This window comes from Palaemon carinicauda, chromosome 36 (genome assembly GCF_036898095.1).
Source record: "Palaemon carinicauda isolate YSFRI2023 chromosome 36, ASM3689809v2, whole genome shotgun sequence".
NCBI lineage: Eukaryota > Metazoa > Arthropoda > Malacostraca > Decapoda > Palaemonidae > Palaemon > Palaemon carinicauda.
In genome coordinates, this window is record NC_090760.1 from 13,971,602 (window position 1) to 13,989,406 (window position 17,805).

General features: G+C 33.5%; 1 protein-coding gene across 2 annotated transcripts in view; it reads left to right on the forward strand.

Moving 5' to 3' along the window:
• LOC137628758 (pupal cuticle protein Edg-78E-like) overlaps positions 1-16,092 on the forward strand; it is a 157,578-nt gene extending 141,486 nt beyond the window's left edge. The window contains exons 1-3 of one of the 2 annotated variants that reach the window (XM_068359949.1): positions 10,440-10,552; positions 12,441-12,619; positions 15,550-16,092. In XM_068359949.1, the coding sequence (XP_068216050.1) occupies positions 10,535-10,552; positions 12,441-12,619; positions 15,550-15,673 (321 nt within the window). In that variant the 5' untranslated portion in view covers positions 10,440-10,534 and the 3' untranslated portion in view covers positions 15,674-16,092. Of the gene's footprint in view, positions 1-10,439; positions 10,553-12,440; positions 12,620-15,549 lie in introns of those variants that run through there. The other variant, XM_068359948.1, reaches the window with a different exon arrangement.
• Positions 16,093-17,805: the final 1,713 nt, after the last annotated feature.

Consider the following 17,805-nt stretch of genomic DNA (forward strand, 5'->3'; position numbering starts at 1 on the left):
GGAAAGGTTCTTTGGTTCATGCCAAGCTAAAGGACACCATTCGACTATCACCAATTTGTTGATTAAATAAGGTTTGATGGTTATACTGTGTGGTACTTGAGGCAAATATAGGTTATCTACAGGTCTTGGCAGTACTTCAATGGAGCAGTAATGCCACATCTAAAGTTTTCCCCGCCATCATTTTTAATGTCAGATGTCATAACCCGGTGAGTAACAGTGATTCTTTTTATCAGCTCATACTATGTCTTAGCTGTTTTATAAGATTTTTTATCAGATATCACCTCTGTATAATCTATTTTAGATATGACCTTTGTATCAATTTTCTTTATAATCTATTTTAGATGTTACCTTTGTATCCAAATTTTCTTTTAAGATAATCTATTTTAGATATCACCTTTGTATCCAAATTTTCTTTAGTAATTTCTTTTAGATGTCATCTGTATCCAAATTTTCTTTTTAAGATAATTTATTTTAGCTATCACCTTCGCATCCAAATTTTTTTTAAAATAATTTCTTTTAGATGTCCTCTCTCTATCTAAATTTTCTTTTAAGATAATTTATTTTAGATATCTCTTTTATATCCAAATTTTCTGTATATGATTTCTTTTACATATCATCTCGGTATCCAAATTTTCCTTTTAAGATAATTTATTTTAGAGATATAACATTTATATCCAAATTCCCTTCAAATATTTTAGATATCACCTCTGTATCCCAAATTTCCTTATCACAGCCTTTAATCAGTTTTCCAGAACCTTGAACCTTGATTTCAAAAATCTAAACTTTTTTTTTTCTTTTTTTTTACAATATTATTAACAGATTGATAAACTCGGCCTTCGAGTCCTCTTCTCAAAATAAACGATGTAAGGAAATGCATCAAGAACCATTAGAGAAATTTAACAATGGTCTGCTTTTCTTATTCTTTAATCTTTAAACTTAACCAATTTTAAAAGCCAATACACGAAGGTTAAGTGATAATATCGAAGCATTCTTGACTTTCAAGGGTATTTGTGGCTTTGTAACCTGCTTAGCTTTAGATTTCTTCTTTAAAATTTATCTGCCAATAATGATTTTGTTTGAAGTCCTAATATTCCAGATTCACGACTTGTATTACTGATTTTGCTTTTATATTTGTTTGTCCAGTCAGGTTTGTTTGCTTTTACTCAAAGGTTTCACTTCCATCATGAAAGGTTTATTTGCTTTTACTCAAAGGTTTCACTTCCATCATGAAAGGTTTATTTGCTTTTACTCAAAGGTTTCACTTCCATCATGAAAGGTTTATTTGCTTTTACTCAAAGGTTTCACTTCCATCATGAAAGGTTTGTTTGCTTTTACTCAAAGGTTTCACTTCATCATGAAAGGTTTATTTGCTTTTACTCAAAAGGTTTCACTTCCATCGTGAAAGGTTTATTTGTTTTTACTCAAAGGTTTCACTTTTATCATGAAAGGTTTATTTGCTTTTACTCAAAGGTTTCACTTTTATCATGAAAGGTTTATTTGCTTTTACTCAAAGGTTTCACTTCCATCATGAAAGGTTTATTTGCTTTTACTCAAAGGTTTCACTTCCATCATGAAAGGTTTATTTGCTTTTACTCAAAGGTTTGTCATTCAGCTATATGGAACTTCGTCTTTAAGTCATAAGATCTATAGATTTATTCCTAAAAGGCCATGTCAGTTATGGTGTTGCTTTTTTCCAGAAAGTATTTAATAAATGCATACTCGAGAATTTTACCTTGGTATTGATAAGTTAATAGATAAGATAAACGATTTTGGAACAGATCGATGATAAAGGGAATTGAATAACTGAAAACTCTTTTCTGTACCTCAGTGGTGTTATTATTGTTATTACTTGCTAAGCTACAACCCATGTTGGAAAACCAGGATGCTATAAGCCCAGGGGCCCCAACAGGGAAAATAGGCCAGTGATAAAAGGAAACAAGGGAAAATAAAAAATTTCAAGAGCAGTAACAACATTGAAATAAATATTTCCTAATTAAACTATAAATACTTTAACAAAACAAGAGGAAGAGAAATTAGATAGAATAGTGTGCCCGAGTGTACCCTCAAGCAAGAGAACTCTAACACAAGATAGTGGAAGACCATGGTACAGAGGACATGACACTACCTAAGACTAGTGAACAATGGTTTGAATTTGGAGTGTCCTTCTCCTAGAAGAGCTGCTTACCATAGCTAAAGTGTCTCTTATATACCCTTACCAAGAGGAGAGTAGCCACTGAACAATTACAGTACAGTACTTAACCCCTTGGGTGAACAAGAATTGTTTGATAATCACAGTGTTGTCAGTTGTATGAGGACAGAGTAGAATATGTAAAGAATAGGCCAGACTACTCGGTGTATATCTAGGCAAAGGGAAAGAACCATAACCAAAGAGAAGAAACCAATGTAGTACTGTCTGGCCAGTCAAAGGACCCTATAACTCTAGCGGTAGTATCTCAACGGGCGGCTGGTTGACGTAATCATGACGTAATCACATAAAGATGTATCTCCAACATTTCTAAGAGAGAGAGAGAGAGAGAGAGAGAGAGAGAGAGAGAGAGAGGGGGGGGGTCATGTGCCCCTCTTTATTTCCAAGTGAATTTACTTGTAAACCAGCGAAAATTCCAGCCCGTAAGTAGAGAAAGCTTGTGGTTAACCTCTCCAAGCTGGTGTCCACTCTCCATACGAATCAGAATTACCGTCTTTACTCCCAGTCTATGATTACGTAAAGAGTAAATTTAACTTATCTCTTAAAATTATCATTTACATTGAAAAATGATATTCAGACACTTAACTAATGCTACTATTTCATTATGTTAACGATGATTGTTGTTATAATCATCATTAAGTTGTTGTTGTTGCTGTTGCAACCTAATTGTCACAGATTCAGATGATGATTTACCTCGAGTGTTACACATTTATAATTTAGTGATACTAGTAGTTCATCCCCTAGTCTAATGCCTCGTCATAATTATCATCATCATCCATTGTTTTTAGCTGTATCGAGCGTATAAATTCAGTTAGTATTCAGTGTATCGAAATGCTCTAGATTTGGTAAATACTTCTACATTTGGTAAGTATATCTCGATGTATCTCGTGTGTGATTTGGTATCAAATTTGATCTAGCATGCGTAATTGTTTAAGCAGATACTTTTCAAAAATTAATGTCTCCACATTTGTAATAAAACTTTCAACCGATGTTGTGCATACATGTTCTAGAAGGCCATTAACTTCTAAGCCATATTTCGCAGGCTAGAATAAGGCCGAAATAATGAGGCCAAATGGGAAAAAAGAGGTAATATGTAAATGGATAAGATTGTCATATTTGGTGACATAAATTATGGCATGTTCTCGTTTCATTTCGAAAAGACAGCGGATTCTCTCTCTCTCTCTCTCTCTCTCTCTCTCTCTCTCTCTCTCTCTCTCTCCTCTCTCTCTCTCTCTCTCTCTCTCTCTCTCTCTACATATCTTAGTGATGAATATGAGAGAAAGTAGCATTCTTGCATCTTTAAGAAATAAGGTTCCAGTACCATTATTCACTTAGTAAGAATTAACTTGACCAGTCATCAAACCGAAATAACATTTGGATATTACGATAAACTTTAGTAGATTTTACTGTATTTGGGAGAGGTGTTTTACACCTGGGAAAAATAGGGTAGATATTTTCATCCTACGGCAGATATTTTACTCTTAGGTCATGTATTTTACTCGTAGGGCAGATATTTTTCTCTTAGCTCATTTATATTACTCTTGTCATTTATTTTACTCTTGTCATTTATTTTTACTCCTAGGGCAGATATTTTACTCTTAGCTCATTTATTGTACTCTTATGTCATTTATTTTACTCCTAGGGCAGATATTTTACTCTTAGCTCATTTATTGTACTCTTATGTCATTTATTTTACTCCTAGGGCAGATATTTTACTCTTAGCTCATTTATTGTACTCTTATGTCATTTATTTTACTCCTAGGGCAGATATTTTACTCTTAGCTCATTTATTGTACTCTTATGTCATTTATTTTACTCCTAGGGCAGATATTTTATTCTTAGCTCATTTATTTTACTCATGTCATTTATTTTACTCCTAGGGCAGATAATTTACTCTTAGCTCATTTATTTTATTCTTAGGTCATTTATTTTACTCCTAGGGCAGATATTTTACTCTTAGGCCATTTATTTTACTCTTAGGCCATTTATTTTACTCTTAGGTCATTTATTTTACTCCTAGGGCAGATATTTTACTCTTAGGTCTTAATTTACTCTTAGGTCATTTATTTTACTCATAGAGGAGATGTTTTACTAAAGGGCCATATATATTATCCCTAGTTCAAATGTTTCATTCCTATAGGGAGATATTCTATTATTCCATGACGAATCTTTTACTATAGAGGCGGGGTATGGGTGAGGAGAGATTTTATTCCTCTGAAGACATTTTACTCCTCTGAAGACATTTTACTTTTGGGAATATACTTTACTCCATGGAGATTTTACTTCAAGGAGTGTTATTTTACTCTTCGGAAAACATTCTATTTCTGGAGCAGATATTTTACTCCTGGGAGAGATATTTTACAACTGAACATTTCTGAAAAATGTGACCTTAAGGAAGTTTTTTTCACAAGGGCAGATATTTAAACACTTTAAACCAAGAACACGTGATGGACTTGTAAGAATTGACACCCCATCCCCTAAGAATTATATAAATTATTATATTTCTGTAAGAGATATTTTTGTTATTAGTGCATTAGGTAATTGAGATATGATGAAGTTTTGACATTAAATGAGATTTTATGTAATTTAATATTAACTTTTATCTCTATACGTTTAATGGGAAAGTTTTTAAAATTGTTCAAGTTCGTGGATGCTGACTGGCGTTACTTTGTCATAATTAACTGGATATTCTTACGAGAGAGAGAGAGAGAGAGAGAGAGAGAGAGAGAGAGAGAGAGAGAGAGAGGAGAGAGAGTTACGTAATGCGATCTACAGCGCAAGACATTTGCGTCTTTCCGAAAGGTAATTTACAAGTGAACTACCGTAATTTACCACTACCGTAATTTACCATACTCTAAAAGTCAAACTTTCCCTGTCACTCTGTGGCGTCGAAAGGATGAAGGGGGGATGGGGGGGGGGGGGGGGGAGAAGGGGGGATGGGGGGGGGAGAAGGGGGTGATCTCCGAACTGAACCCCTCTTATTCAATCTTAAAATTCCTTCTCCCTAAACTTGGACATCCTTGTAGACCGCATGACATCTGGCGCGCTTTTCCCTTTAATTATGGCCAGATGGGTTTCCCACAGGTATCAATTTTTTTATCTTGTTTATTCATTATCCTCTCCATTCTTTACCTGCTTTTGCACCTCTTTAATTACATTTCTAATGCTTTCACTTTCGCCTTTTCCTCGAGTGTCGTTTTCATTCTGGTGCTTTCGCTGGCTGTCCTTAATTTGGGGAAAGTTAAGAATTAGCTTTATTATTATTATTATTATTATTATTATTATTATTATTATTATTAAATGCTAAGCTAAAACCCTAATTGGAAAAGCAGGATGCTATAAGCCCAGGGGCCCCAACAAGGAAAATAGCCCAGTGAGGAAAGGAAACAAGGAAAAATAAAATAATTTAAGAATAGTAACATTAAAATAAATATTTCCTATATAAACTTTAAAATGGTTTATGAGTGATTCAGGTTTATAATTCGAAATTTCCACTTTGCTGGAGTATATGTAAAGATGAATTCGACTATAAGGGAAAGAACTCTTATTAGAGAGACTGGTGATTAAAAATTTACTAGTATTCATCGGAGTCTTGTGTATTACACTGTCAAGGTATTTGCGTCCAAGTAAAAATTAATTCATGGTGACAAACGCTACAATTTTATATTGGTTTAGAATTCAACCTGAGATAATCTGTGACTGATTTGGACACTTGTCTAAAAGTAAGCTCCCATTAAAGATCCTTATAATTCCGGACTTTTACGTAGGCTCTTGACAGCTTCCAAATAACTAGAAGTGTAGTTTTTATTTTCAGAATAAATTTTCCTCTGAAGGGTTACCTGTACAAACAATTACACCATTCTTGAAGAACTGTAATACTGACCTACCAAGTCTTTATGTATATATATATTTACATGTACAAACAATTACACCATTCTTGAAGAACCGTAATACTGACCTACCAAGCCTTTATGCACATGTATATTTACCCGTACAAACAATTACTGTCTTCATAAGGTGTGATGTATCATTGATTTTATCTTTCTGCCATATTTCGGATTATGTTTGTGTATAACCATGTTCGATCATTTCCCAACGTCATTTAGCTATTAGATTTAATCTTTGAAGTACTATGAGATACTGTTATCTGAATCTTATCTATAGTACGTCTTGTAAGTGTAGATACTTCAAAGGTAAATCGATTAAACTTTATTCTTAAAGGTATATCAGTGATTGAATTTAATCGATTTATAGAATTGCCAATCAGAAATTTGTACTCTCTCTCTCTCTCTCTCTCTCTCTCTCTCTCTCTCTCTCTCTCTCTCCTCTCTCTCTCTCTCTCTCTCTCGTATTTTTCTAAGATGTTAGGACCTTTTTCTATATTCTATGTCGGTGCTCTTATTATGGGGACTTTGTTACCACCTTGTTTTCTTTTACAAGTCTCCAGCAACCTTTTCTCACATACCGCCAAGAAGATATTTTCTGAATCTTCTATGATTATGTCATAATACTTTCAGATATTTAATGGGACGCTAAATACACTTGACTGGTTGTGTTGTCACATTAATTTGAATGTTTGTGCACTGTGCCTTTCCACAAACAGCTGCTTTACTAAGAGAATGAGTGGCTTCAAAATGAGCTTTCTGAAGCTGTTAGTTTCTTTCCTAATTCTCTGTAAATGAAAAATTAACCTTTTTCTAAATTTTCTAAGTCCTTCGTATGTTTTAAAGTTACACATTATATATCGTTTCAGATTTCTCTTTCCTTTTAAGAAATAGGTGGTCAAATTTTAAGTTAGAAATTGATGCACTAAGATAGAAACATGATGAATTAGTAGACCCCATCGTAACACGTAGAATTTAATTGGTAGACCCTATAGTAACACGTAGAATAAAGCGTCGGCTAGTGCTCTTGATAGATTGATTTCCAAGAGAGATCCATAGGGACAATTTTAGGAAGAGAAGGGTTGGGTTGTGCTGTATTTTGTCAGAATTCAATGGCTAGGTTTTAGCTAGTGTTCAAGATTGGATAAAAGACCTATCAGTTGAGAATTTACAATTTAAGAAACTGTGCGTGTACGATATATTTCGGTATGTATATTATTCATGGACTTGTGTATGAATGTATGTATGTATGTATGTATAGATAGAAGTTCGAACATTTGCGAGAAACTGGAGTAGGTTAAAGTATACGTTAATTTCTTATTAATATTTTAAATGCTATGAATTTCTTCATATACTGTAAGGTCAGGCCTCGCACACTATATTGTACTCAGTCTAGATAGTAATAGTGCACCAAGAGTGCGTTCATTGGCCAGATTAGGCCTACTGTCGGTTGAGTACATTCTGGTTTACCCTACTGCTCAAGATGTGCATCAACTTAGGAAATACAATCTCTTTGACAAATCTATTGCTGGTCTCGTAGAGTAGACAGTGCACTTGGGTATCTACATGAAATCGTTCATTTTAGTGAAATATTTATTTTTGCGATTGATAAATCCAAGTGTATGATTGCAGTTATTAATATGGTTAAAACTTTTTTTTCCCAATTTAGATATTCATTACTGCGCTGTTTGACCTCACAGGGCCGTATAGATACCTGGCCTCTGGCCTAAGATTCGTAATCTAGTTTATATTCAGTAGGTAGTTATATGTAGTAGGGAATGCTTAGAATCTCATTTGAACTCAGATGTCGGACAAAAATATCGATGTAATTAGATAGGGGATGGCATTATTCTAATTTTTTTTTTTTTTTTTTTTTGATAGAATTATAAACGGAAAATTTATTTATTTTATTACTTAATAATGTTATTCACGTATTACTTTATTTAATCAAGTGAAACTTAGTAGCAAAAATTTTAAAAAGATTATATTCCTATGTAGCCAGTTCTCTCAAGCCTTAAAACCATCAAAATAGAAGACAGACATGATTTCCCGAGGTACCTATTTCTTTACAAACTTTCTAACTACACTCCCAAACTACACATTTGTGTATGAAGTGAAAACTATGATCATGAAAGACCAGTGGTAGTAATTTTTCTGTTACGGAGATTATTTTTTTCAAAGTTTCCGATCTCCAGCTATTAAGATAGAAAAGTAATATAACTTTAAAAACAGTCCTTCACTTCATAATATGTGTGTGTAGGCTACTCGCCATACACTTGAGGGCAAAGGCCGAATAATAAGTAGAAAGTGAAATTATTATTAATGGTGGTAGTGTATGAGGGTGGGGTTGAGTTCTTGCCTTTATTCCTCCTCCTCCTCCTCCTTCCTCATAATACTACTACTACTACTACTACTAATACTACTACTACTACTACTACCATTATTATTATTATTATTATTATTATTATTATTATTATTATTATTATTATTATTACTTTTATTTTTGTTTTTTTTTATTTTATTATTTTATTTTATTATCATTTTATTTTATTTTATTATTTTATCATTATTTTATAATCTTCTTATTATTTTATTATCTTATTATTATTTTATTATCTTATTATTATGTTATTAATATTTTAATTATTTTATTATTTCAATTATTTTATTGTTATCTAATTATTGTTATTATTTAATTATTATTACTTGCCAGGCTACAACCCTATTTGGAAAAGCAGGATGCTATAAGCCCAAGGGCTCCAACAGGGAAAATAGCCCAGTGAGGAAAGGAAACTTAAGGAAAAATAAAATACTTCAAGAAGAGTAACATTAAATTAAATATCTCCTATATAAACTAAAAAAAATTTAATCAAACAAGAGGAAGAGAAATAAGATAGAATACTACTACTACTACTACTACTACTACTACTACTACTACTACTTAATAATGGCATTAGAAATATTTCTCTGGATTTCTTCTAACGGTTCGTTTTTCTATAGGCAATAAATTCTTATGATTGTATTAATACATTTGCAGTATTATTTGTAGCAGTAGTAAGCAATGGTGTTGCAATTTTGTTTACATTGTATCCAATGGTAAGGTCAAATATACTGGGAGGGGGAAAAAATGCACAATTTCTTTCGACTTTAAGACGTTTGTCGTTTCTAAATCTTAACTAATGTGAAATATTACCATTAGAAGTACAGATGCCATCATTAATTCCGGTACACTGACGTCTTCTTAGCTTCCCAAGAAGTGTACCGGAATTAATGAAGCCAACTGTACATGAATACACTGTAGGTTTCATGGAGTCGGGATTTTTGTCATTTGGTACACGCTTTATTCAGGCTTTTTAGACTTAATAAAATGAAAGAATTTAGTCATCCATTATGTTCTGAAGAAAAAAATTAGCAGCATAAACGAATAAAGGGTACATCACTGTAATTGTTCAATGGCTACTTTCCTCTTGGTAAGGGTAGAAGAGAGACTTTTAGCTATGGCAATCAGCTCTTCTAGGAGAAGGACACTTCCAAAAGCAAACCATTGTTCTCTAGTCTTGGTTAGTGCCATAGCCTCTATACCATGGTCTTTCACTGTCTTGGGTTAGAGTTATCTTGCTTGAGGGTACACTATGGCATACTATTCTATCTAATTTATCTTCTTGTTTTGTTAAAGTTTTTATAGTTTATATAGGAAATATTTTTGATACTGTTCTTAAAATGTTTTATTTTTCCTTGTTTCCTTTCCTCACTAGGCTATTTTCCCTGTTGGGGCCCATGGGCTTACAGCATTCTGCTTTTTCCAACTAGAGTTGTAGCGTAGCAAGTAATAATAATAATAATAATAATAATAATAATAATAGTAGCCTCTGTACCATGGTCTTTCACTGTCATGGGTTAGTTATCTTGTTTGAGAGTAAACTCGGGCACACTATCTTATTTCTCTTCCTCTTGTTTTGTTAAAGTGTTTATTGTTGATATAGATCTTTATTTTAATGTTGCTGTTCTTAAAAATTTTATTTTTCCTTTTCCTTTCCTCACTGGGCTATTTTCCCTGTTGGAGCCCCTGGGCTTATAGCATCCTACTTTTCCAACTAGGGTAGTAGCTTAATAATAATAATAATAATAATAATAATAATAATGATAATAATAATAATAATAATAATAATAATAATAATAATAATAATAATTAATTTTATTAATAATACGGTTTACAAGTTACTGATCATGGTTAAATCGTGGTACCTACGGGCGTAGGGGCGTGGTTGAAAACCAGATGGAGGTGGGTGGCGGTTGTGTTTGCCGAGTGGAGTGGGTGGGAATGATCCTCCTCCTTGAGTGGTTTGTGGGGGTTGGTCATTAAATAGTCGGGAAAGTATATAAACAAAGGCATGTCCTTCTCAGACTAGAGTCATCTGTTCGCTTCAGAGCCATACAAACCAACATGAACCGTCTTCTAGTTGTGAGTACTGTATTATGGTGTATACATTTTTCTAAGTTTCGTCAAGACTAGTTTTTTTTTATTATTATTCCATCGATGGTTTCATAATGTATTGAAGTTCCTGACTGTATTATGGTGTGTATATTTTTCTAAGTTTCGTGAAGAGGACTAATTTCTTTTTGTTATTGTTATTTATTATTATTATTATTATTATTATTATTATTATTATTATTATTATTATTATTATTATTATTATTATTCCATCGACGGTTTCATAATGGATTGAAGTTCCTGACTAGGTTAATTTCTCAACGAATTTAGATATTTTAAAATGTTTTAGAGATAAAATATTCAGATTTGATTCCGCAAATGGTGTTTTAATGCGTTAAAGTTGCTGGCTGGTTCATTTTCTTTGCTTGTTTACATATCGCTTGAAAATTATATTTTAGAGAGATAGAATACTAAAATGCCATTCAGTATATTTGCTTTTTACTGTTACGGTTTTATAACCTGAACGAAATGGCTACTCTTCCTGCGTTTGATCATTAGTCGTTTTATTTTGTTTTTCTTTACTTGTGGCAGTTTAGTACTAAGCTTCTAACAAATGTCTTATGTTTACCACTAACAATATTGGTTTTAATATACATAAAAGTTTAATACCTGTACTCTAATTTTTTTTAGTAAGGCAGATTCGCACCGACTCGCAGCGGTGCCCTTTTAGCTCGGAAAAGTTTCTTGCTATCTGATTAGTTAGAATTATCTTGTCCAACCAATCGGCGATCAGAAAACTGTTCCGAGCTAAAAGGACACCTCTGCAAGTCGGTGCAAATCTGCCTCACCAAAGAGAATTGACTATAGAAGGGTAAAGAATCACTCTACTGTAAGGGCTGCTTTTCTGGGCCTATACCGTAGGGGAACCCTACTCTCTACATGACCTTTCATACATAATTTTATTGTATACATTCCAAGGTATGCGGCATTTTGCACCCTCATATTTCTCGTGTATTGTCAAAACCATATATGAAAGCCGTTGGTAAACAAGAAAGTGTCTAGTTTTCTCCTGAAAGCCTTAATGTCTCCAGTCTTTCAGATGTTAGCGGAAGCTTATTGTATTGTCTCGGGGCCTCATATTTGAAATGCATTCTTAACGTATTTAGTAAAATGTATTGTCACAGAAAGGTACAACAATAGTTCAAGAAAAAGAGAGATTATTGTTCATTCTCTAAGGGATTACTGTTTTTTTTTTTTTAATCGGAGGACATGAAACTTGAGAAATACTGGTTTTAAAATTACTTCGCTTTAAACTTTTAACTTCGTTTGCATATTAGTAATTGGTATATATATATATTAATTAATTTTTGTTTCTTTTTGACCCGAGAGTAATTGCTGATTGTTAAACTTTTTCTCTTGATTTCCAACAGTAATCGTAATTTTGTTTAATCTTACAGCTATGTATCGTGTTTCATCCTCCTGTAGAAACGTTAATTTTTTTTTTATTTACAATAGTTTTTAATTCTAAGGCAATTGAGCTAATAACTATTGTAGTGGGCGTCAGTACGGCAAAGATTTGTAAACAGTTATTTTCAAATAGCCCTTTCTGGTGTTTGAGGTCTCCTAATTAAAGTTTATTTATATCTGTTTTCTCTTGTATCACAAGACTTTTATTCTACGATTTATGAATCTGAACCCTATAGTTCTGAGCTGTGGCCTCTGTGAGGTTCAATACTCAAATGTACAGTAGCTATGGTTAACTCCTTATAAAGTTCAAGAAGAGACAAGGTCGTATCCAAGGAGAACAGCTATAAATTGGGTAGTTAGTAAACAAGATATTTGGCTTGTTCCTTTTATTCAAACGGAAAATCTATTCACTTAAGTCTCTTTGAAATTTTTACACACTAAATAATTGCAGTTCACGTGCTTAGTGGCCGTTGTCTTGGCTGACTACAATGCACCCATCCCAATCTTGAAGGACGACCGAACCCAGAACGCTTATGGCGAGTACACCTTCGATATTGAGACAGGAAACGGCATCAAGAGGACAGAGGCTGGAAGACAGAATGACGGACAGGAATCAGAAGGAGCATGGAGGTAAGGATTGAAGGAAAAGATTTATTGTTAATTAATTCAATTTAGTAACACGATATCATTGAATTAGGGCATGGATATTGATATAATATAACGAGGTGCTTTAGGTTTTACTTGTATGGAGAGTCTCGAAAGGTTTACATGCAAATTGGGCGTTTTCTTGTTGCTTAAATTAATCATCGATTTGTGTGTCTCAATATTTGCCTGTCTCGATATTTGCATATTTCTGAAGCTTAAAAAATACAGTAGTTTAATTTGATAAATTCCAATTTAGGAATGGTGAATTTTCCAAGTATTAAGCTTCAAATGTCAAATGCTTTGCTTACATTAGGAATAGGAACAAAGTAGGAATGTCTTATGGCGTTAAAAACAGACCAGTGCAGCCTATACATCAAATAAATAAAAAGGGTTAGCTGTTAAGGAAGTGACGAGATGCCAAGACATATTTGCCAGTGTTTCATTCAAGTTAAGGCAAGCGTTTAGCTGTAATGTATTGACAAAAAGTTGCATACTTCGCTAATATATTTCCCAAGAATGACAGCGAGACGTATGATTGGTTGTTAAGCTAATTCAGAGATGAAAGGTAATCTCACTAAAAGGGTATTCACTACCTTCTGTCCCAAATTTAGCAAGATCGTTCACACTTCTATATTCATAAAAAACGCGCCTCACCAACTTATTTGCGTTTCATAGAAAACGTAAACTTTTAAATTTAGTGGGAGACTGAACTACTTACCTCTTAACTCTTGCATTTGATAGTTTTTTGATTTACAAGCCATCTACTGTGATAATCTAACATGGATATCAAAAGAGTAAATTTGCAAGACCTTGTTATTTTAGAATAAATTCTCCCACATTGCTTATTTATGAAGTCTTTTATTAGTTTGAATGCATTAGATTAAATTTTTGGTGTTCAAAAGAACATTAGTACAAAACATTTATTTAAAAATGTTGCTATTAAAGTTTTACGTAATGAAATTTTTATAATTTGAAAGTCTCCGGCATTTATAAGTTCCATTTCAATATTCCGCTGAAATAAAAAAAAAAACTTATTTAATCAAATAATGTAAAATTCAAATAATGTAAAATAGCCTCTTTAAATCTTTCTTTTTGTTCTATCTATAATGGCCAAAATAGTTGGTTACTTTAACATGAAATATATGCATTTTAAAATTAAATTTAGCCAAATAAATATGAGCTAATTACAGTTTTCAAACTTCTTAAAAAGTTCTTCCAAAAGCATAGTTCTGTTATTGTTCCATCCATACAGTATTTTTTCTATAACAAACCTTAAGACATCTTTCTTACATACCTACTTCAATACAAAAAAACTCTCCCTTGTTCAATTTAAGTTTGTATTACTTCCTTTGATACTTCCTAACACAAGACCATCATCCTCTCCTACGCCTATTGACGCAAAGGGGCTTGGTTAGATTTCACCAGTTATCACCATCTTGAGCTTTTAATTCATCATTGCCTACTTTACGCTTCAATCATTACCTACTCCACTCTTCATAGTCCTCAGCCATGTAGTCCTGGGTCTTTCAACTCCTCTAGTGCCTTGTAAAGCCCAATTGAAAGTTTGGTGAACTAATCTCTATTGTTATTAGGGTGTGCAAAGAACATGCCCAAACCATCTCCTACCTCTCGTCATGATCTCATCCATGTATGGCACTCGAGTAAACTCTTATAGTTTCATTTCTAATCCTGTCTTGCTATTTGACTCCAAATATTCTCCCGAGGGCTTTGTTCTCAAATCTACTAAAGCTGTTTGACTTTGTTTCATTGGCATACCACGACTCTTGTCCATACAGTAACACAGATCTCACTGATATGTAACCTGATTTTTATATGTATTTTCAGACGATTTGATTTCCAAATTTTACTTAACCCAGCCATTGTCTGATTTTTTTTTCCATTTTTCATTAAACTCCAATTCTTAATACTCTAGTAGAGATCATAGATCCTAAATATTTAAATGATTCCACTTCATTAATCATTTCTCCTTCCAATGATATTTCATCTTCCATTCTCAACATCTGTCTTCTATTTATCTTGAGCGCAGCCTCCTGTAATATTTCATGCATTCTTGTAAGCTAGTATTGCAAATCCTGTGGTGTTCTGCTAATAGGGACCGCATTATCAGCATACTCTTGGTTAGCCAACTTCCTTTGACCAATTCAGTCCAATCCTTCTCAACTATCTCCAACTGTTCTATGCATTACAAAATCCATGAGGTTAATAAACAACATAGGTAACAACAGATTCATTGGAGTACTCCGCTGTTCACTGGAAATCCATTTGATAGGACTCGAACTCCACTAACATTAACTTTGCACTTATTATGCTCATGAACAGACTTAATCAAAATATTAGATTTTACAAATCATCCCTTGAGGATTTTATGCATGTTGAATACCCATACATATGTCATTGGAGGTAATTTATCTTTAATTCTATTTTAACAATGATGTGACAAGTATTTTCCATAACTAATAGCCTACATAATTAAAATGAGAACTTGCTTATTGATCACCCTGAAGTACTGGTTTTGTTTTGATACAGATTATAAATCAAGCATTGCTCAGTCAATTGTCCCCAAACCATTGCTTACTGACAACTTTTTTGGGGATGGGTGAGGGACATTCAATTTCTTGAATGATTTCTCCAGAAATTCTTTACTCCTTTGTCTAATTTCCTTGTTATAATATTAGATGTCTTTTGTTGGTGGGATACAGTTCCAGAGAATATTAGTTTTCCAGCAGTTGAAACTAGATTTTCTTGACAAAACAGGTTAAACTCAGGACAAAAACACAGTTCTTATTACCATTGGAGGGTCAAGGCTTTCTGCTAACATATGTACAGTACTGTATTTATATATGGTACCCGTCAATTTCACCATTACATGTTAATGAGAAATATCCCCTTTACAGCTACACTGCCCCAGAAGGAGTCCCTATCGCTCTGACCTTCACTGCTGGGCACCAAGGGTACGTGCCCGTCGGCGACCATTTGCCCGTCCCACCACCCCTTCCCTATGAGAGAACTGGCAACTAATGATGAAATTGGTTTATTTTCATAAAGAACACTGACATTTTAGATTACAAGGATTTACCAATTCTTTAACATTTAATTATTTACTCTTCAAGGTTTTCCCTATATTCATTTTTTTTCCTTTTGTTTAAACTAGTCACTGTTCAATACCCTCTTCCATAAATATTATCATACACTATCTCCTTCATAGTACAGTATGTTCTTCATATTTACAGTATTTTTTTATCAACTATATTCATTAACCTGCAATTCTCATTTCTTTGTTACTTCATCATTGAGGGAAGGTCATAGCTGTAAATAGTTGTATAGTGTGTTTTTTCTAGAGCATTGTTTACATATCTTCTTACTTTATTTCTAATACTATTTATTTTAGAGGATAAATACCAATTAATTTTCCTCAACTCTTTTAAACTGCAAATAAATATTTTTTTTCTGATTTTCTTCTTTCATCTATCCTCCTAAATTATTTAAATGATAGTAAAGAGCAAAAAGAAAAGTTACCCTGAAGAAAAAATAATGCTAAAGGCTATCAAATAACATGATTAAAAGGGTTGAATTTTATATAATTTGCTATTATAATTCATTACGCAAGCGTCTAGTATGAAACGCTTATTTTACGAAAGTAATTTATGTGCATAAATGTGAGAAAGTCATGTATAAATTAACGACAATTAATTAAACTGGTAGCAGTTGCAAGATACAGTATAATTTTGCAGAAAGATATTCCATATGTTTGAAACATAGGGGCATAAATTTAAGATTCTTTTGTAAAGTATAAAGAAAATATACCATACAGGAAATAATAAAAGATTGAAAGCTTTGTTTGAAACTGGTCTCTTCTGAAATTGTTGGTCCAGGGAAAGATTTTAAAATAATTTATTAATTTCCCTTACAAGGTGATGTCATAGCTATAGTGGGTGCGTAGTCCAATACAAAGGATTAATGGTCTTATGTAAAAGAAGTTTTGCTATAAATTTTAAGGTTCAATGAACATTGGGGTCCTATCTCGACCAATATCTATAAGTTGGTGTTCTTCCAAATTGACATAGCTTTAGCCCTGAAATATCCTAATTTTCTATTGAATTTACCTTTTGTTCCTACACAAATACAAACTCTTGTTTTGTATAAGGAGTAGGCTTTTAATGAAGCTGGACACAGCTGTTAAAACTTAGAGATTGTGGTAGATACTGGCGGGGAGCAGTAAGCCCAGGAACCCACTCAATAGGTTACTGCATCCTCCGCTTTTTGTTTTTATCTTCTGCATAGAGCACGTGTTCCACGTAAGGTGGTGGAAATTATACTTATCCAGATCATCACCTGCATTTTCTTTTGGCTAAATTTGTTGGCATATCGCCATGTGTGAGGGGATATTTGAGAAGTAAGGATATGCGCTTTTTTTTTTTTTCTCAATCTGATGGTTTTCTGCGTAAATCTCCAAAATCCAAATTTTTCTGATTGCTGTTTATTCCCTTGGCAGTATGGCCTTGTCATGATGACATCAATATACTCGGTTGGAGAAAGGAGATTTTTCTGCTGCAAGTGTGAAGTGGAGGGGCGTCACCTTACTTCTAACCTTCAGTATCTTTACGTACCTGTAAAGGTGAAAAGGACATCTCTAGTTGTGCTGTTTCATACAGTTCCTGTGGTATTGATTTCCTTATGGAAGTGGTCATCAATCTGTATGAACCTATAAAAGGCAAACTTTAAGTTTCTCCTTTGTTGGAATGTCTAGAAAAAAAAGGTAAGAAAATAGACTTCATCACAAAAGAGAAAAAAGACCAATTGGTAGTCCCCTATGCGTAACTCTTACTATTCCTCTTGTTGGGGGATTGACAGTGCAATACAGTACCAGGAACCTCTCTTTTTGAGCGAGTGCCGAGACTTGTCCCCATAGCGGGAAGAAACCTGGGAGCACACAACATTGAGGTGTCTGGGTACTTGTTAGGGGCCTTCACACGCACCTTGCTTGCTCTCTCTTGTACTTGGATACTGTACAAGTGGTAAGAGTTATCTCGTAGGAAGAACGCACAACACGTTTAATCGGAGCACACCCATTTCTGATTGGGAGGGGTGCTAACATTCTTTCCTGGAAGATTCTCTCTCTCTGTCTTTCGGGAGAGTGTGTGGAAGCAATA